Raw genomic sequence first — 22,512 nt, forward strand, 5'->3', positions numbered from 1 at the left:
CATGGAATTAAGTGGGGGGCTTAAATGGATTTTCTCACATTGTACGTTGCCTATGTAGGATTTGTTCTCCCATTCTCCCCAACTATCATTAAAATACTAGAATTTTCTAGACTCTCTTGTAACTAGAGCTGGCCATGGTCACATTCCTGGCCAGTGGTAAGTTACTGAAAGTCACTGGATGGAACTTCTGGCAAAGACTATGGGTGGGCAGCCTCAGCCAGCAGGTGACTTATTCCCTGCAGAAGTGTGGCTGTGATACTGGACACGGGGCCACTTCGTGTGAAGGCTAGAGCCACCTGCCAAGAACAGCTGAGTGGACAGAAGGCAGCCCTGCTGGCATCCCACAGGTCCCACAGTCGCCCTGGACATCTGTCTACAGGATCCTTACTGTAGGTGGTGGGGTCATAGTCTACTGGGTTAAGTAAGCCATTCTAAGTTGAGTTGTTGCCACACATAGGTTAATTCACTAACAGTCCCTTCTAATACCATTGGCTGAATAATTTCCTCCCACCTATATTAGTCAGTTACATGTTTTAGGACCTGATTTTGGTTCATCTGTTTTCTTTTCTTCCACTGAATCTTGGAGTGGTCTGACACTGCTACAGTATTATGGTTTTTACCTAATTTGAATACATAATGTCACTATTTTTTTCTCATCTCTCTTACTTGTTCAAACATTTCTTTGCTCTTCTTGGTTGTTTATTCTTTCAGATAAATCCTAAAATCCCATCTGTTTTAAAATATTTTGCTCCAAACCGCATCAAACCTATACTTTTCTATGAGAATGCCTCTTCAAGTGTTTCTGCTGAAAACCAGATTAATAGCTCTTCATTTACTTTAAGCTCTTTTATTTCTCACAGAAAAAAAATGTACTATCATCCTCACAAAATTGTGAACATTTCCTGAGTATGTTGCCTTCTTTTGCTGTTGTAGAAGATGCTTAAGCATTTTTTTTTTTTTTTTTTTAAACAGGGTTATCCCTTGGACTTGCTTTTTGGATTGAGTGAGATAAATACTCAAAGCTCATAGGTGGCCTGCCAGCCTGATTGGCATCCAAATCATCTCTAGTTCAAAATAATTAGTGTGAATTCTGCAAAGTGTCTTCAACCACCCTCCGATTCAATGTGAAAACACAAGGGCCAGTTATAGTGAAGTGCTGAAGCACACACAGGCTACCTGCAATGCAGGTTTCAGAGCAGGAGCTTAATATACCACCATGACCATCACCAGCAAGTCCCAGTGACGCTCTAGCTGTATGATGCAAGCCCTTCACCTGCCTCACCTCAATGCCCTCCTCGAGGCTCCTTCCCACATTCTCATTCAGCACTGCACCTCGGCAGCACCGTCAGCCCCTGCCTCAGTCAGGGGTAATTAGGTTTAGATGAAGTCATGGGGATGGGGGCTTCATGGTAAGGACTGCGATCTTCAACAGAAAGGGAAAAGAAACTAAAGCTCTCCCGTCCCCCATGAGAAGACACAGTGGGGAGGTGGCCATTCGCAAACCAGAAAGAGGCCCTCACCGACACTGTCTGCCAGCATCTTGACTCTGGACTTCCCAACCTCCAGACCTGTGGGAAATGAATGTCTGATTTTGGGTCATCCGGTCTATGGTATTTTGCTCTGGTAGCTGAAGCCGACCAAGACAACTTTTTAAGACATTTCTGATATGGAGAATGACCCAATGCATGGGTATCTTAAGTCTATCCTGTATTCAGTAATTTCAAGTGAAAATAGATCTGTTTATTTTCACAGCAGTGGAAGTCAGCTTTCCCCTTCTTCTTACCCCAGCAGGCCAGGCTGTAGGGGGAACTGAATCATTTTCCAGGCCAGAAGGGCTTTCTATTCCCTCTTCCATGGCTGCTGCAATGTTCCAGTTCTCAAGTAGTATGGTCTCCAAAATCCACGATGGAGAGATACATATGTAGATCCAGACGTAGACATCACTCCATGGTTACACCTTGCCTGGAGAGTTCTTTCATTCCTGCCTTTCTGTCCTTTTTTTTTTTCCCCCAGTATCAGGAATTGAACTCATGACCTCCCACTTGCCAGGCAGGCACTGTGCCACTGAGCTAAATTCCCAGCCCCCTGCCTTTCTGTCTTAAGCTTGCCCAATCCCATATAGGTTGCAATTAGGTCCCAAAACAAGCCTAGAACAAGCTCTATGCTTTTCAACCTTCCCCCTTTTTTCAACAGGAATGGCATCCTCCACTCACACACTGTTTTGTGGCCATCTTCTCTAGGACGTTTCCTCATCCCCTGCACCAACGTGGCTTCACCATAATTTCTTTCTCTTCTGGCTCTTGTCATTCTTTGTGCCTTTTAAACAGTATTTTTCATGCAGCTCTTACCACACACAGTTTTGCTAGGTTCACCCACTCTGCTATGAGTTCCAGAAAAAGCAGACTATTTCAGTAAATCTGGTGTCTAGCACAACATCTAGGACAGAATGGGGCTTTGATAAATATGTACCAAACATACAAATGAATTCCCTTCACCAGACTGTAAGCCGTGAGAGAGAGAGGCTGTGTAAGAATCTTTTTCTGTAACTTCTAGAGTCCCTAGCAGGGCATTCTACCCAGCAGGTATTAGAAATGTAGTGACTTCAACTTAACATCTGGCAACTGTTTCCTTTTTGATGATGAATTATTAAAAAAAAACACAGCCAAGATTTCAATACCGAATGCTAGAGTTTACTGACTTACAGTAATAACCATGACAATTGCTGGAATCTTAAGTGGAATACATTTTCCTACTAGGAATATTAAAATTATGCTAAAGTAAGGTGACTATTTTCCCTACAACTAAGGCCAACAGTTATAATGTTTTACTTCATGAGACAGACTTAGATTCTAACTATATTCCCATTATAGCATGTGAGAAAAGGTGCTTGCAGAAACAGAAGATCTATTTTCATTTGAAATTACTGAATACAGGATAAACTTAAGACACCCATGCATATGCATATGCTGTATATAAATATAGCAGATTGCTTTTTAAAAAATTAAACCTTTTATTTTGAGATAATTATAGATACAGATATATTTATAGGGAGCAATGTAGAGAAATCTCATGTGTCCATTGCCCAGGTTTTTTTCCCAATGAGCATATTCTGGGAAACTCTACTAAAATATCACAAACAGAACACTGACACAGTGATTTCTCCAGTTATGCTTGTACGTGTGTGTGTGTGTGTGTGTGTGTGCATTTAGTTCTATGCAATTTTACCACGAGAGTGGTTTTGTGTATCCACAGCCCCAGTGCAGATGCAGAACAGCCTGTCACTGTGAGGATTCCTCAGGTACCTATTTCCTCTCCTCTCCCTGCTGAGCCCTGTCACTGCATTCACTCTCCATTTCTACCATTATGTTACTTCAAGAATATTATGTATAAGTATGGAGCCATACAGATACAGCCTTTTGCAATATTTTTTTTGGTACTGGGAATCAAACTTAGGACCTTGCACATGCAAGATACAGCCTTTTGGAACTGGCTTTTTTCACCCAGTAAAATTTCCTGGAGATTCACCCAAGTTGTCGATTGTATCAATACTTCACTCCTGTTTGTTGCTGTTTTATTAACTACAGTCTATAGTTTACATTGGGGTCTGTTGTTTATATTGCAAATTCTATAGGTTTTGACAAATGCATGGTGTCATCCTCATGGGTACGCAGTAGGATTTCACTGATACTTTAATTTGCAGTTCTCAGGTGATGTTGAGCTTCATCTCAGACCTTATTTGCCATCTCTGTATTGTCTTTAATGAAGTCTCTGCTTAGAACTTTTGCCCATTTTTAATTTAGTTATTTAGTTATTTGTTTCTAATTGTTGTGTTTTAAGAGTTCACCTAAGTGCTTGGTGATTGTTTTCTCTCAGTCTGTAACTTGCCTTCTTATTCTCTAAACAGTGTCTTACACAGAACAGAAATTTTTAATTTTAATGATTTCAATTTATCAACCCTTTCATGGATCATCCTTCTGGTGTTACAGCTAAGAACTCACACAGATTCTCTTCCATGTTGTCTTCCACAAGACTTATAGCTTTATATTGTACTATATGGATATATAACTATAACTACAGATCTATAACTCCTTTCAAGTTCATTTTGTAGAGGGTATAATGCCAGTATCATAGTTACTTGATTATTATAACTCTATGGCATATCTTGAAGGTGGGTAGCGTTTATCCTCTGACTTTCCCATTTTTTTCCCTGTACTGTGCTGCCTATTCTAAGTCATTTGCTCATGTAAAATTCATATTCAGATGGTTGCTATTAATAAGGAATTTTACTGGGACTGAATTGATCTGTAGTTCATCCGCAAATCAGTGAGGAGGAACTGACATGTTAACTATATCGAGTCCTCCTGTCCGTGAACAAAGAAAGTCCTTTATTGAAATCTGTGTTGATTCATTTCATCAGAGTTTTGTAGTTTTCCTCATACAGGTCTAGGGCATGTTTTGTCAGATTCATACCTGTTTTATTTTTGGTGCTAATGTAAATGGCATTGTGTTTTTCATTTCAAGTTCCAATTGCTTATGGATGGTATGTAGGATGCCCATTTGTTTGTTTATTATTTGTGGTAATGGGGATGGAACCCAGGGCCTCACATGTGCTAGGCAAGTGCTCTATTACTCAGCTATTGCAGCCCTTTCTGTATTTTTATTTTGAGACAGGGTCTCACTACGTTACCCAGCCTGGCCTCAAACATTCAGTCCTCCTGCCTCAGCCTCCTGACTAGCCGAGGTTACAGAGGTATACCTGTGAGCCCAGCAGAAATTTGCTTTTGTACATTAATCTTATATTTTGCAACCTTGCTATAGTCATTTATTTCAGGAATTTGTTGATTCACTGGGATGTTTTACATAGGCAATGATATCATATGAACAAAAACAGCAGTACTTCTTCCATCCCAAAATGCTCTATTTCCTTTTCTTTTTTGTCTTTTTGAGACAAGGTTTCACTATGCAGTTCAGGCTGGCCTCAAACTCACAATGATCCTCCTGTCTCAGCAGCCCGAGTGCTGGGATTACAGGCATGTGCCACTACTTCTGGCTTCTATTTCATTTTCTTGTCTGATTGCATTAGGCATGATTTCCAGTAAAATGCTGAATACCAGTGGTGAGAGGGACATTCTTGCTTTGTACTTGATCGTAGGGGAGAAGCCTTTAGTGTTTTGCAATTAATCAGGATGTTAGATACCCAAAGGTTTTGTAGATATCCTTTATCTAACTGAGAAAATTTCCCTCCATTTCTATTCGCTAGTGGTATTTATCAGAAATGGACATTGGGGGGCCGGGGATATAGCTCAGTGGCATAAGCGCCTGCCTAGAAATGGACATTGGATTTTCTCTAGTGGTTTTTTTTTTTTTTACGTGTATTTAATGATATAAATCCTATGATTTTTTTTCCTCATTAACTTATTGATGCAGTATATCACATTAATTGAATTTTGAATGCTGAACTACTCTGTGCATAGACACAATAAAATCCCATTTGGTTATAGTGTATAATTCTTTTTATACATTGCTGGGTTTGACTTGCTAATATTTTGTTGAGGATTTTTGCATCTATGTACATAAGATATATTGGTGTGTAGTTTTTCTTTCTTTTAATGTACTTACATGTTTATTGGTGTTTGGGTATGTTTGGCCTCTCTGTGTGAATTAGAAATTATTATCTCAGTCTTTTTTTGTTTTTAGAAGAGACTGTATATTCTTTGGAATATTATATGTAGATATTTATATCATTTGAAAATACAAACAATTTCATTTCTTGTTTCTGCTTCATTACAATGGCTAGTATTTCTGGACTCTATTGGATAACAATAGTAAAAATGGACATTGCATTTTTTTTTTTTATCTTAGGGAGACATCATACAGTGTTTCACCATTGCAAATGATGTAAGCTGTAGGATTTTGTAGGTGCCCTTTAACAAGTTGATGGGATATTCCTCTATTGTCAAGTCGTTGGGATTTCTATCATGAACTAGTATCAGATACTTTTTCTGAACTTTGTATAATTTTATCTTTAGCCCATGGATATGGTGGATTACTCCAATTGATTTTTCAAGTGTTGAGCTACTTTTGCAATCTGAACTAAATCCCACTTGGTTGTGATGTATAATTCATTTTATATGTTGTTGAATTCAACTACCAATACTTTGTTGAGAACTTTTGAGCCTATGTTTGTGAGAGATCTTAGTATGTAGTATTCTTGTTACTGTTGTCTTTTAAAATTTTGATAATATCTTTGTCTAGTGTCTTACTTACTTTTTTTGGTTGCTGGGACAAAAGACCCATGAGTTAAAGGAGGAAAGGTTTATTTTAGCTCAACTTTTATTGAGACAAAAAACTTTTGTAATGATAATCCATAGTCAGCTAGTTGTAAGGCAGGGTGGCATGGCAGAGGAGCATTGCAGAGGAGCAACATTTTGTGGCATGGTAGGCAGAAGGCAACAGCAGCAAGTAGCAGCAGCAAGCCTGCCTTTCTGTTTTATCTGATCCAGGCTACAAGCCCAGTGATTGGTGCCACCCACACCCAGGGTGCAGCTTCCATTATCCACACCCTAATCCCAATATCACACCCTTAATACACATTCACATAAGCTAAATCCTACCTCCTACGACTCAAAAAAGCCCCACCTATGACTGCATGAGGCTTTGGGGGAACATTTAGATATAGGCCATAACATCTAGTTTTGGTGTTTGACTGACCATGTCCTCAAATAAGTTGGGGAGTGTTCTCTTTTCTCTCTTGTTTTTTTGAGACAAGGTCTTGCTATGTAGTTCAAGCTGGCCTTGGACTCACTCTGTAACCCAGGCTGGTCTTGAACTTGAAGCAATCCTCCTGCCTCACCCTCCTGAGTGCTGGGATTTAATAGAGGTGTTCCACCACATCCAGCTCCTTTTCCAATTCTTAAAAAAGACCATATAAAATACTTCAGTGTTAGCAGTCTCTTAAACCATTTTGGCCTGGAGATTTCTTTTTGAGAGGATTTTAAATTATGAATTACCTTTCTATTACAGTTACAAGACTCTTCAATTATGTATTTCAATTTTTCTTGAGTTTTGGCTAAACACTTTTAATTGTTAATTTAGATGTCAGTGGGTGTTTCCAATATTTATTCAAATGACTACAGCAAGATTTGCAAAAAAGCAACTGACTTTAATCTGATATGTATATAAGATGCAACTTATATACAAAAACCACAGGCATGTTCATAGCAAACACTTCTGCAATAGCAGAAAGGGAGAATGCATTAGAATGTTAAAAAAAAAAAATTAGAAAAGACAGAGTGCTTTTAAGAAGACGACCAGCAGGTGATACTTGAAGAAGCTATGCTGATCCGTGGGAAAGAAACTGTTACTGGTCGTTTATTGTACAACACTGAAATGAACTTGAGTTTGATTTTACATGGTTAAGCCTAGTATAAGAATACAGCAATTTTTTTCTCAATCGGATTTTATTCGTACATTATATATATATATATAATGATCATATTCATCATAGAAAATGTGTACCTGTACATGATGTAACTTAGTTTTCCCCATTCCTCTCTGCTCCCTTCAGCCCCCTCCCCTCCCCATTTACAAAAGCTGTGTTTCTATGTTTTCTTTCTTTTCTCATTTGTTTTTACTTCCCCTTCTTTCCTTTCCCTCTCCCTTCTTCCTTGTTCCCCTTCCCATTTGATCATTTTCTTCCTATTTCACAATACTTACTGTATATTTTGGTCCTTATTTATACTTTCAGTTTCTCACACCAGAGAAACAATGTAGTATTTACACATGTGTATATGATTTATTTCACTTAAAAGTATGGACTCTAGGTATATTTATTTTTCTAGACATGACTCAAGGTTATTCTTCTTTATGGCAGAGTAGTGCTCTACTGAATAAGAAAACCACACCTTCTTTATGTATTCACCAGTTGATGGGCACTAGCATTGCTTCCAAGATCTGGCTGTTACAAATTGTGTCACTATAAACATAGGTGTAAGAATGCAGACTTTTTTTATGGTTAAGCCTACTATTAAAATGCAGAAGGAATCAATTGTGTTTATTATCATTGTCTCTCAAATAGATGATTATAAGGGGAGGTGGCCAAGACCAAAATACATTTGTCCACTATTTTTGGAAGGCATCAGGATGTTTGGGACACAACAGCTCACAACAGTGAAGCCTGTCAACCAGATGGCTAGGATTTCAGAGTGAGAGCTTGTCCTAGCTCGAGTGTGTGAAGCAGATTAATAATCCATACTCTTCCTCTCACCCAAGCAGCAAAACTCGCACTCCATCATTAAGAATGACTTTATAACTTCAGCGAAAAGAAAAACATTCTAACCACCCCCCAGAAAACTAGCAGAGTAACTACTGGTCAAATCCTCACACTAAAGGACGATATAATTCTTGAGTCATTTTGAAATTGTATAGTATAAAACATATAGGAAGTAAACAGCCTACTGATCTGGACATGGAAATCTTTATTTTTCTAAATTTTTTTAAGTGCAAGTTAATATAAATGTGATGGGATTTGTGCCTTCAACTGACTGAAATACACTTCAAACCCATTATTCTTCTCTGCCTTGTTTCCCCTCTCTCTCTTGTCACCTTCCTGGTTTTGAAAAGTCTACCTCCCAGTTTCCCATTCTTTTTCCTTGATCTTAACTTTTTATTAATTAATGCATTTTTTGGTTTCTCATACAAAAGAAAACATGCAGCATTTAACTTCCTGAGTCTGGCTAATTTCACGTGAAGTGATAGTTTCTAGTTCCATCCATTTTTCCTGCAAATGATAGGATTTTCTTCTTCTATGGCTGAATAATATTCTACTGTGTATATATACCATGTTTTCTTTATCCATTCATCTGTTGAGGAGCATCCAGGATGGTTCCTTATCTTAGCTATTGTGAACTCTGAGGCTATGAACATGGGTATTCATGGATCTCCATAGCGTGCAACCTTTAATTCTTTTGGGAGTACGCCCAAGAATAGCATATCTGGACCAAACAGTATTTCTTCATGTAATCTTTTGAAGAATCTCCGCAGTGATTTCCATACTGGCTGTGTTAGTTTACATTCCCACCAGCAATGCAGAGTGTTCCTGCTTCCTGCATCCTCGCCAGCACTCATTGGTTTTTGTATTCTTGATAATAGCTATTCCAAGTTGGGAGGGAATCTCAATATAATTTTAATTTGCATCTCTCTGGTGATGGATAAGATTTCAGAACAATTTTTTTCACATACATTTTGGCCATTTCAACTTTCTTCATGAAGTATTTATTCAGTTCACTTACCTGCTCTTTATTGCCATTCATTGTTTCATGGGCGTTAATTTTTAAAAGTTCTGCAGACATTCTAGACATTAACTCTCTTTCAGAAGCATAGCCAGCAAAGCTTTGCTCCCATTCAGTGGCTGTCTCTTCACTCAGTCAGTATTTTCTTTGCCATGCGGAGACGTTTTAATTTGATGTGGTCCTATTTGTTGATTCTTGATATTATTTTCCTGTGCTTTTGGAGTTCTGTTCAGGAAGTCTTTGACCGTGCCTAGGGTGTCAAGTGTTTTTTCTATGTTGTTTCAGTATTCTGCTTTTATATTGAAGTCTTTCACTCATTTTGATTTTATTTTAGTACATCATGAAAGATAGGTATCTAGTTCCAATTTTGTGCGGGTTTTCCCCATATCATTTGTTAAAGAGATTGTCTTTTCTCCAGCATGTTTTTGCCCTTTTGTAAAAAATCAGATGGCTGCAGATACTTGGGTTTGTTTCTGTGTCTTTCACTCAATGACACTCGTCTGCATTTCTGTTTTTACGGCTTTGTAGTATAGCTTGAAGTCTAGGGTAGCGATGTCTTTGGCATTGCTCTTTTTGCTCAGGGTTGCTTTGAGTACTCTGGGTTCTTCTTAATTCCAGAAAATTTTAAGAATGATTTTTCCTAGTTTTGCAAAGAATGCTGTTGGTATTTTAATAGGGACTATGTTGAATCTATAAGTTGCTTTTGGTAATATAACTATTTTAACAATGTCAATTCTACCAACCCAAGAAACAGGGATATCTTTCCATTTTCTAATGTCCTCTTCAATTTTTTTCAGAGTTCTGTAATTTTTGTTATAGACAGCTTTCTTTTCTTGGTTAGGTTGACTCCTAGGTATTTAATATTTTTGAAGCTATTATGCATGGAATTATTTTCCTGATTTCTCTCTCAGTGAGTTTACTATTGGTGTAGAGGAATGTGATCGATTTTTGTGTACTGAAATTAAAATTGACAACACAACCCAATGGATCAGTTGGTTTGTTGAAAAAATAAACAAGATTGATAAACAGCCAAACTCACAAAAAGAAAAAGAAGGCCCAAATTAATGAAATTAGAAATGAAAAAGGTGAAATACAACAGACAACACTGAAGTTCAGAGAATCACCAAAGTATTTTTGAAATTTATATTCCAACAAACTGGAGGATCTGGAAGAAATGGATAATTTCCTGGACATATATGATCTACCAAAATTGATCCAAAAAGATAGAAGAAAATCTAAACATATCAATAACATAAACATGTTATTGCTTAGAAATGAAGCAATGACACTGAAGTAGTAATTAAACTACAAACTAGGAAGAGCCTAGGACTAGAAGAGTTTATAGCTGAATTCTACCATAACTTTAGAGAAAAACTAACACCAAGCTTCCCATATAATGGAGAAAGAATCTTTCTTAATGCCATTTTTATTTTAATGGAATTTGTTATCACATAATTATAGTCCAAAATGTCAGAATAAAAAGAACATCTTCCGTACCACGTGTACGTATGTGTAAGTCACTGAAAATATCTGTTTTGTACCTGAGATCACTTTTTTTTTTTTTTTGGTTTTTCTCCAGTACCGGGAACCGAACTCATGACCTTGCGCATGCCAGGCAGGCGCTTTTGCCGCTGAGCTAAATCCCCAGCCCTGAGATCACTTTTAATCCGAGCCAGGCTACTGTCCTACAAAGGGACAGAGCTACCAAAGAAGTATCATAGTTTGAGAAAGAAAGCTACCAACATCTACACAACCAGTCTGACCAACCTTGAGAGTGACTCCTAAATGCCAAACGTGCTGAGAAATGCAGAGGACAGAGTGAATTAAATCACCGTGTTTCTTTTCTAGAAAGACAATATTAGAAAAGATCTCAATCAATTCTTATTCTTTTATGAAATGGTAAAAAAATCACTAAATACATCCTCTCCTATGAAGGTCACCAACTGTTGGACTGCAGACACTGGAGGTCTGAAGGTTGCTTAGTACTATTTAATCCAATGCCCATATTTTACAGACAAAGAGAAACACAGAAAAAATGAAAGAACTTATCTAAAATTGCAGCTGAGGGCCGGGGATATAGCTCAGTGGCACAGCGCCTACCTCGCTAGCGCAAGGTCCTGGGTTTGATTCCTGGTACCAAATAAATAAATAAATAAATAAAATAAATAAATAAAAAAAATTACAGCTGAGACTGGAACCCAAATTTCCTGCCTTCCAATCAAGTGCTCTTCAGAGTACATTGCCTCTCTCGGATTCCAGTGGGTTATTCTTAGCCCTGCTTCTTCCCGTCATTAGGCCGCAGCAAACCATATTAACTGGATTCAGAGGAGTGGAGCTCGTGCCCTGTTCTCCTCTCATCTTCTCCGTTACAGAGTTTCAGTGTAAAAGCTAACTTGATAAATTATTGAAGACCCTCTCTGGCATGGGCAGTAGGGAGCGTCCCAAACCAAGTAAGGAACATTTCTTACCCCAGGGGAATTTGCCGGAAATATCAACATTCAGGACAGTATCCTCAGATGCCAGAGGTAGATGTGCAAAGTTCGTCATCACCCAGTTACATTTTCTGATGGAAATGTCCTTTTTTTAATTGACTTTCAATTTCCACAGCCCCGGAATAAAAATCATGAAGCCGCTTCCTCTCTGGTGTGAGAGTGTGCACAACCAGTGTGCAATCCTTGTTCTACTGTCAGCCAGCTGTTTCTGAAACTTTGTGCAGGACATTCCCTTGTAGCTTTATCTCCTCAGTGAGCAAAAGGAGAACACCAGCCTCCTGTGACTCACCTTCCTTTTCAAATTCAATTAAATCCAAGGCACTGGCTATAATCAAATCCCTCCCCTTCCTCTCCTTTTTCCTTTCCACTTCTCCATTCCTGGATTATTGCTAACAGTCTTCAAGCTGTTAGGTGTAGGTGTGACTTGCTGACAGCAGTTTTAAAGAGAGAGTAGTCTGGAGGTATATGAGTCACGCTAGATGCTAGAAAGCCAATTAAGAGGTCCTTTAGAACAAAAATCAATCACAAACTAAAAGCCTGTCATTCAAAACCTGGCTTCCAGTGGCCTTTCTGATTTATTTCTAATGACACTGTATGTTCCTCTAATTGGGCTGCTACAACAAAATATTATAAACTGGGTACATGAGCAACAGAAATTTCTCTCTCAGAGTCGTAGAGGCTGGAAGTCTGAGATCAGGGTGCTGGCACAGCCAGGTTTGGTGAGCGCACCCTCCTGGACTGCGGAAGGCCAGGTTCTCACTGCGGCCTCCACACGAGGGAAGGCACAAATGGACTCCTGGGGCCTGTTTTATGAGGACCCTATTTTTACTCAGGAGGGCTCCCCTCAGGCCCTAATCACATCTCACGCCCCAAAAGGCCCGCTTCCAGTACCACTGGAAGAGTTTAACACGGGAATAGGTGGGGCGCAAACATGCAGACCCAGCGCTCCTCACGCACAGCCTCCCAGCCGTCTCCACATCTAACGCTACTGTCCACAGCTTCCTGTGTACGAAGTTTAACCTTTTTTGTAAACTTTATTCTAGTAGTTTTTTTTTTAAGGCCATTTTCTTCTATGGAGTCAGTAATCTTTCCTTCCCCTTAAAAAACACTTCAAATACAAATAATAATCCCCTTGCCAGGGGCTGGGAATTTAGCTCAGCGGCAAAGCGCCTGCCTGGCAAGCGCAAGGTCGTGAGTTTGGTTCCCGGTACCGGAGAAAAACCAAAAAAAAAAAATAATCCCCTTGCCTAACTCCTTCTGGTATTAACACTGTAAGCATAAAAGAAATGATATGCAAAAATTTTAAACTGACATCAATGGGAGAATACAGTATATAAAGAATATAAATTATTTCCTTTAGTTTTCTTCCTATTTTGCAAATTAAAATAATCAGTTGTTAATCTCTTTATAGAAAATAATATGTATTTCTAAATTATTTTAGAATATTTAATAAGAAGAATATTAAAATACATTTTCTTGACTATATGCAGTTTCTGATATATGATGTTTGGACAAAAAGATGTAAACTGTTATCAATTAACATGTCTGATTTAGGCAGATTTCAAGCAAGTACTGAGCAGCGTTACAGAAATGCTGGCAGAGTAACTTACTCCCTTAATGGGTAGGTTCTGAAGATATTTCAGTCATCAAATCATCAGTGCCAATCCGAGCAAATGATTACCATGGTAAGACCGATAGAGAAGCAACTGGGAGAACTTAGAATTTTATTTTCTCCTCTTTTGAATTTGCTTGTTGCTGCCTAAACTCTAATCTGAATACTTGGTTCAAGAGAAGGCCAGGATGAGAGGAACAAGTAGGTTTCAGGAGCAGAGTCCTGCAGGTCCCTCCAGCCCTCCGAGCACCCCAGCTCAGACCCCGCTGTCACACCCTCTCATGTGTGACAGAGAGATTTTCCCACGAAAAGAGTTTCAAGCAATTTTAGTTCCCATCACTACTGTCCATTTGTCATAACTCAAGAAAATATCCATTCTATTATGAAAAGATTCTGTTATCCCACATGTGTTAATTGTGATTGAGACCAGAGACATACAAACTTTCAAAGAAACAATTGAAAGGGAACATCTGTAAATAATTCCCCCTATTCTTTGTTGTTCTGCTACTCACGGCAAATCTTCCAATCTGGAGGCTTCGTGTCTTGGATCCAATAGATCATAACCACATTCATTGTAGATTTCCAAATAGGAAATGTGTGTTGTATATATTTTGCTGCTGTCCTGATTGGAAAAGGGAAGACATTATTTAATGACTATAAATAACAATTGGGCTTAGAGAAAGATGAGCACATTCATCACGATGGTTTCCTCACATTTTCTTTCCTTTTCTCTCTCACTTTATATGGTTTGCATTTTCAGTCCGTGACACTTTCAAGTTGCCAGTTACCATATGCATGAAGCTTTTTTTTTTTTTTATGGCCAACACCCATGATTACAAGTAACTTCAGTCTGTTATTTTTTATTGGTTCCACGTTATACATAAAAAGTCAATATACACTTAAAATGAGCCAACTTGGTTGCAGAACTGTATAACACACCATTTTTCACTTTTCAGACCCCCTCAAAAGGTTATTAAGAAAAAACCAGCTTATGTTCTGTGAATAGTCTATTCATAAGAGAACACAGATCATTACTTTGGTTCAAAAATTTCAGTAGCAAATAGTTTCCATCATCATAATTTTTTTTACTTTTCTAGTATTCAAAAATTTTTGATGACATAGACAGATAATAGTGAAAGTAAAGTCGGGGGGATACAAGACAGCTTAGAGCAGTCAGGTAAGAACAGACAGACACTAACAATTAATTCTCTGTCTATACATTGTTTCCTGGGTTAATTTTCCTGGCCCAAGAGGGCGAATCAGAGACTTTCAGCTGCTGGTTAGAGAAAGGTGTTTTCTGTGGCCATGGCCAAAATGTAGTGATGTGTACATCGATGTCAGGAAGCTGAAAGTCAAGCTAATCCGACTTCATTTCCACACTGTCCGAAGACAGCAAGGACCTGCTCCCTCTGAGCTGGAAAACTGCGGGAATGTTTCTCAGTTCCTGAGAAAATTCCAAGTTTTGCTTTCAAAGCAAAATATCAACTAATGCTTTCTGATCCTTCCTACACACAAATGCTTCCATTTCTGCAAATATCATCATGGTCCTCATAAGGAAAGAGTATGCTTGGGTCTTGCAGCAGGAAGACTGCCTGGGTCAAAGTGGGTAGTGACACAGAATGGGCGGCAGGTGACCCTTCTGACTGCTTCTCACCCTCACAAATAGGTTTTGCTCAAAGGGAGAGAGGACCAGGTCCTAGAGAGCTGGGAGAGAACAGTGGGCTGCAAATCAAAAGCTGAAATCCTCATCCAACCAGCTGTGAGCCCAACCGTCAGACCCCGCTAGAGCGAGGAAGTGGGAGAATAAAGCCCTATGTGTTCTTTGGTTTCATGTTAACAATTCTTTTGTCCTTAAATGGTTCAAACTGTCCAAATAAAGATGTTACCACCTCATAATGATAAAATGATACATGAAAAATTAAGGTAACTCCCAGCTAATGCATGATTGTAATAAAAACACTTTAAGCTAGAGCAGAAATGCCATATCCTGGGGTTCTGTGAAGGTGACGACGTGGGCTGGATCCCTGCTAAGCACGTTTCTCTCAACCAGATGCTGAACATCTTGCTGCTGTGAACGACTCTCGTGCTTATCCCGACAAACGGACTGTTGAGTGCACGGGTGTCCTGGTTTAGTGAAGGGACCATTTCAACAGGATTCTTTGGTTGTGGCTTGGCTTAGCACAGGTAGAGACTCTGTGGCCGTCAGTCTGATCTAATGCTTCCCAAAGAAGCCCACGAAATACCCCCAGGAAACAGTGTCTCACGGTAGGTATAGATATATATTACTTTCTGCTCCTCTCTGGAAGAGTCTCAGGGCATGGGAAAGGTAAGGGATCCTTCAGCAACATTGCTGCTTAAACCAACGTTAAAAGTAACTTATCGGAACATGTATGAAATATCCCCAAGACCATGGTCTGAAACTGTAGCATACATTGAGTTCTTCTTACCATCAGACGGATCTGGGTTTGAATACCGGATCTTCCCTTTATAACTGAGTGAGCCCGAAGACCTTACCTTTACTTGTTTTACTGTGATAATAAATCAGGGAACAACAACTCTGATCTTGGGGTCTTGTGATGGAGAAATAAGGTTCTATATTTACAATTCTACCAAAAGTACCTATGGTCTGTAACAGGTATCAACAAATCACTGCTGCTGTTATTATTATTGCTACTGATATTCCTTTAAATTATTATGTGTAGAGGCCTCCAAAGGGGGAATTAAGTATGTGAGTACAAAAGGAAAGGAAATGAAAGGCAAAAAGAACAGCCAACTTGTATGTTCAGTCTTCAGTGGAGAAATTCTCTTATTCTAAAAGTTAAAATAAATCATAAAAAGTCAGGAAAACAGCAGGCCCACTGCCCTGAGATGAGAAGGATAGTGCCTTTGGCTCCTCCAGCTTTTGCATTTTCTGGACTTTTATTGGAGCACACATTTAAAATTCACTGGGCTGTGTGGCAAGCTACCTTTCCTCATTACTCCTTTTCAAAATGTAGGTTGCCAGACTGTAATGTAACACACATGTTTCCTGCAGACAGCCTTCTCTCCTGCCCCAAAACAAGTTGGAGCCTCACAATACTCAAAAATAATGAGCAATGATTTCTAAAATAAATGGAATCAATTTTCTCCTCTTAAAATCGGTGAAAATGTGCTCATATCACACTCACAGGCATTTCAGAACCCAGGATGCACTAGGCTCCTGGTTTATCTTGAAATAAAAATGTCTCATAGTCAATTGTTTCCTTTAAGAATTCTGGAGGTTCCAGCGTGCGTTTCTCAGGGACACCGTGTGGACAGACTTCACGACATACCTTAAGTTGTGTCACTGTTTCAGACCAGTCCAGTGTGACTATAATGAATACGTTGTGTCCCTTCGTGGAAATCTGTCCATTGAAAAAGAGCTGTCCTGGGTATAAGTGGGTCCTGTGGGCTTTCTCTAAGTCCAGGAGTTATTTAGGATCATTTAGAACGGAATGGGGTTTACAGTAATGTCTATGACAAACAGATCTAAAACAATGAACCTAACAGATGGTGAGTACTTGGGAGGCATTTAGATTTTTTAGAGCTGTATTTCAGTAACCATAGAGGAAATTTTAAAAGAGACAGAAAATATTTTCCATTAGGAGAGGATTTGTTTATTCTGTTTAACTTAATCAGGAAAATTGGCTTCATTTGTTCTGAGAGTTTCAAAGGGTTTTCTGAAATTGGGCAGGGATCACTGGCCAAATGCACATATATGAATATTAACGGCTGTGGTAATTACTGTCGTGTACTGAGCACACAGTGAGCTAGGAACTGGACAATACCTTTAAATATAGTCTGTTCAGCCCTTCAGAGCAGCTCCACAGGACTGAGGCATAAGGTAACTGCCCCAGGCCACATGCTGCCAGGAGGACACCTTCTTACGAGCAGGCCAACCCGCACCCCAGTGATCTTTCCCAGACAATGGGCTTCCACGGAAACAAAAACTATTTGAGGGCTGAGGATATAGCTCAGTGGCATAAGCGCCTACTTGGCACGTGCAAGGTCTTGAGTTCAATTCCTGGTACCCCCCCAAAAAAACCAAAAACCAAAAAACAAACTATTTAAAATTATATTCCTAGTTTGGGAACAAAACAAATAGGTGATTTTAGAAATGAATGAGTAATGAAAAAGAAGGCTCTGGATCCTGAATCTACACTATCTTCGACCTTTCCTCTTCAACATTTTCTGGCTTGCAGAGTTGGTGTGCTTGAGCTAGTGAGAGATGAGCTGAACTAATGGATAATTGCTACTTTATGGATGACAATGAGAATTATGCAGATCTCAGCGATTTCTTCTCATCTCTGCAACTCAAAATGCAAATAGCATACAGTAGAGAAATTCTGGAGTGACTGTTACACTGACCTAGTTAAGACATTTGTTATACAGAATTAACATAATCAAGAAATTGCTGGACCCAGAAGGGATGCTAAAGCTCTTACAACTCTGTCTGTACTTTCAAAGGGAGAAACTAAACTCACAGAAGTTAAGTGACTCATTATAGGGAATGTTTTTACACACATCTAATAAAATAAAGCCAGTTGGAGTTAAAGAGGCAGTGTATATAGCAGCAAAAAGCAGAGAGTTTGGCTGGACAGACCTGGGATGAAGCTCCAGATTAGCTATTTATAAGATGTGGAAGCAGAGAAAAATATTTAAATGGAGGCTCATTTCCCCCCAGTCATAAAATAGATATCTAGGTTGTTGGTTGCATTAGGTGTTGTATTAAATAATGATAAAGCAACAGGTGCTTGGAGGCACTAAATAAACAACACACAATATGGACAGGGAGCTCCTTTTTATATAGTACTCCTTGCAATGAGATTTGTACTCTGGTAAATGGGCGTCAGTTAAAAGTATGGAAAGGTAGTAATCACACTATTCTATTTAGCACTGTAGTAGTTAAAAGGAAGTCCGTTTTGGTGAAAGGGTATCCCTTGGTTTCTTAGTGTGGAAGATAAGGTATTATTGGTAAAAGGTGTTGTCCACTTTTTTAAGCCCTGTGAGTGTGCCAGAAGGAACTCCCCTGGATATTTTGCTGAAGTAGCAGCCCTTTAATGAAAAGCACCTTCTGAATTGCCACTTCTCCAGTAAAACCTTAACCTTTCCTTGAATGTAAAGGCCAGAGTTAGCACACGATCATACTTTCTCACTTAGATACCAGACAATATAATGTCACAGTAAATTTCTTGTCCTGGGCAAATTTCTGCTAAATGTATCAAATGCAAAATGAACTTAGTTTCATACCTTTTGTAACTGTTCAAAAATGTATGACAGCGTCCTCGGGATGATGCCTCTGTCGCTGTAGCGCTCAGCCCCACCCGTGATGGTGAAGGTCTTGCCACTTCCTGTCTGCCCATATGCGAAGATGGTGCTGTTGTAGCCTGCCAGGACGCTGCAAAAAAAAAAAAACAAAAAAAACAAAAAAAACAGGCTTTTAATATCAAAATTGTTACGTGCATTTGCATTAGATGGCTCACATTCTAGTGTTAATCTTCTGAAATGCTACTGTAAAGACAGTAATGGGAAATTCTACAGGAACATTTAAGTATGTGCCCACCTGGCCAGAATTTACATTTTAATCCAGAAATAGCAACACATTGAACCTTTCCTTCTAAAAAGGACATGTAACTCAAATGCAGTCCAGTCATCTCAAATGTTTTCTTCTATTTTAATATGTTGGAGTTGAATCAGAGTATGTTGAAAAGTGAGTCCTGGAAAAATAACACCTACCATTCGGTCAACTGTCCACTTGACACCTGGTATCTTGCATAGTGAATACTGACAACGGTCATCATTTCTGAGGACACCAGGCACACATCATGTTTGCCACTTTGTACCTTGTCATGTAATTCCCTGCTCAATACTCAGTACCAACTGGGAAACCCTCTAGGAATTTTGCTGCTGTCCTTTCTTGGAATGACTTTCTTGTAAGCAATGCTGGTCAGTAGTGTGTGGCAGCCCTGCAGAGCAGCCCTTGATTAGACGGTGGTCTTAGGAGCCCTGAACGTGGTTGGCCATTGCAGGCCACCACCTGTAGTACAGGCTTCTGACAATGTGCATGACATGCTGCAGACTTTTTCAAGTGTGGGTCTTTTATCTGTGGCACACAGAACAGTAAACTCTTGCAGCTTTTCTTTCTTCCTTCCTTTTTGTTACAAGTGGCTCCTTGATCTGCAAGATGTTTTCATCAAGCCAGCTATGATGATGTCAGCTAATGGTACCCACATTGCAAGTGGTGTTTTAAATACATAGCTCCCCTGAGATCACTCTTTACCATTCACACTGGGCTTTCTGCTGTACGACTTCTGCTGAGATCCTGTCCACAATTCTCTCTAGGCCTCATTACGCCCTCGTGCCTAGATGCTGAGTGATGTATCACCCTAATTCCCTCTCAGAATACACGTTGTGCCTACAGCTCATTCTGAAGTGGTCAGTTAAGTCCTCAACATCTTATGCAAGCAGAAACTTACATAATGTCTTCAGCTACAAATGAATGCATGCTTTGATCAGTAAGCAGGTATTGTCAGTGCTTACAAACTTAAAGGACTTAGTAAGAAAGGAAACAAAAATGAATTACTACTGTGTGGTTTAACTTTCTACTTTTGAGAATCTTATCTTTTTTCTTCATGTGTCTGCTCATGGTGAAGGTACGCTGTTGAAATTCTCAGCTTGTTAAGATGTTTGAGTCACCATCGTGCATTTAGGTGAGTGATTATAAAATCTTTTTCCTCAACAGAATTTGTCACCAGTAAAACAGAAATGTTCCATTAGCAAAATCATTTGGAAATGCAGTACTTCTCGGCCATAAATGCTCAAAGTAAATGAAGTCTGTAAGAATCAAATCATAAACACTGTATTGATTCTTGATAGAGAACAAAGAATACACAGCACAAATTAACATTTTCATTTTGACACAGTATAGCCTCTGAAGTGAGTAATCTATCATCATGTCCCATTGATGCCCACTGATTGCTATATCTACCTTCTTATACTTAGCTCTTCTCTCTCACTGTTGGCTGTCCCTGCACATCTGCCTCTAATATGTAACCCTGCTCCCTTCATGTGCTGTGGGACAGAAAACCAGAAGGTACAGGTTCAAAGAACCCTATATAAAATAAAAAGTATGTACACTCCACCTACAGATACTCCCATGGCTATTTATTACACTGCTACAATAAAATTTGTTAAAGGAACGAGAACAGGCAAATTCTATCTCTAGTTCCTTTGTTTAGAAACCTCCTCATTCCAGTTCAAGCTTCTGTTTACTCTTCATTGGGCCCTTGGCATTTTCATGTGCTTCCAGTGTCATCTATCCTTAGAAAGTACATGGATTAAAAATAAAGAGAGCGAACTGGCAGTGTAAAATATTTTGAAAATCCATTCCTCTACAGGAACAATGACATGAGTGGCAAAAACTGTCAAAACCAACTTTTTCAGAACTCTGGAAATCATCCAAAGGTGCACAACAATCCAAGGATTGCTTAAGAAAAACAGCTGAAACTCTGCAGGAACAGGGAGTTCTGTGGTATTTTAGCTTGAAAATTCCCAGCCCTCTTTCCATAGATCCAGGATAGCCTTCAAAAACAACAGCCTTAAAACCACAGGAGCTGTGGAAACCAGCAGCCTGTCACTTAATGAGGCAATATAAAGGATCTCTTCGTAAAGTCCCATTCCCAAAGAAATGCCACTCTCTGCCCTTCCTGGAAGCTCCCTAGAAAAGCTTCACTTCCAGTACGAAAGTTGTCTGTGGCATGGCTCAGACCTCTCTTGGAGTGAGCAGCCCAAGGTGTTTGTTGAAAATAATCAGTGGCAAGTGTTTAACATCATAGCTGCCTGAGGGTGCAATACCAGTGAGGTAAATAAGAATGTGACCAAAATCTTTAAAATTTGTGGAATAAGTTGTCTGTAATTAAGGTGATTTGAAAAGCTCTGACGTATTCCTGGGACTCTAAAAGGCCACATATATGTTCAGGGCCACGTGCATGTCCAGATAAGACTTGAGAAGGGCATTTTCTCTCACCTCTGGTTGGCTTTGAGCTTGCACAAGCAGAAATGGTGAGATAAAGCGGAAATTGAGACTGGAAGTGTCTCAACACACAAGATCTCTTCAGTGTGAGGTCAGAGACTGACAGGTTCAAGACATAAGGAAATCTCTATCTGGTCAATTAGCTGACCACTAAGCTAATTGAGAAGAGATTTCAGAGGCTGTATGTGACAAAGATACAAGGCAAACAAGAAGGTGACCAAAATTTAAAAGAAAAATCTATAGAATAAGATGTCAATAAGAGGTTTTGAAAAATCACTAACATATTCAGGTGCAGATGTTACAGATTTCGTCCAGAATAGTTGCTAAAGAAACAAGCAGCAAAGCAAAAACAAGAGCAAGCAATCCTGGGAGGGAGGAAATTTGATTTCCAGGGTTATTACAGTCTAGTACTTAAAATGTTAGCTTTAAAGCAGAAAATATTGCCCATACGTATGAAATAAAAGGGTAAATGGAAGCAGTCCCTAAAGAAGACAGATGTTTTACTATGCAAAGGATAGCTATTACAGATGTGTTCAAGGAACAGAAGTAAGCATGGTTAAAGAATTAAAGGAATATATGATAATGATGTTTCACAAAACTGAGCACATCAATAAAATGATAGAAATTATTTATAAAGAACCAAACAGAAATTCTGGGGTTGAACACTGAGACAACCAAAGTTAAAACAGAAAATTTGAGTTGGCAGAAGAAGCAGTGAACTTGAAGATGGTTTCATTCAGCTTTATCCAGTTTAAGGAACAGAAAGGATAAAAAGAATAAAAAAAAGGAACAGGGAACCTCAGAGACCAACATACACATAACGGGAGTCCCGGAGAAGAGAGGAGAGAATATTTTTTTATTTACTTATCTTAAAGAGAAAAAAAATGAAAACAAAATAACAACTACAAGAACTACAAAAACAAAACAACACAAAACAATAAAAATGACAAAGACTTTCAGAACAAGGTGATAGGAAATAAACACACCATGCACCAAAGTCAAGTCAAAACGGATCACAGATCTCAATATTAAAACAGAAACACTAAATTTATTGGAAGAGAAAGTAGG

The 22,512-nt window shown here is 39.0% G+C and overlaps 1 protein-coding gene across 3 annotated transcripts in view; it reads right to left on the reverse strand.

Moving 5' to 3' along the window:
- Kif6 (kinesin family member 6) overlaps positions 1-18,767 on the reverse strand; it is a gene marked incomplete at its 5' end in the record, with an annotated part of 243,879 nt that extends 225,112 nt beyond the window's left edge. For all 3 annotated transcript variants that reach the window (XM_013517004.1, XM_013517005.1, XM_013517003.1), the window contains 2 exon segments: positions 13,907-14,016; positions 18,663-18,767. In XM_013517004.1, coding sequence (XP_013372458.1) covers positions 13,907-14,016; positions 18,663-18,767 — 215 coding nt within the window.
- Positions 18,768-22,512: the final 3,745 nt, after the last annotated feature.

Source organism: Chinchilla lanigera, unplaced genomic scaffold (genome assembly GCF_000276665.1).
Source record: "Chinchilla lanigera isolate Chin_1 unplaced genomic scaffold, ChiLan1.0 scaffold00036, whole genome shotgun sequence".
Taxonomy (NCBI): domain Eukaryota; kingdom Metazoa; phylum Chordata; class Mammalia; order Rodentia; family Chinchillidae; genus Chinchilla; species Chinchilla lanigera.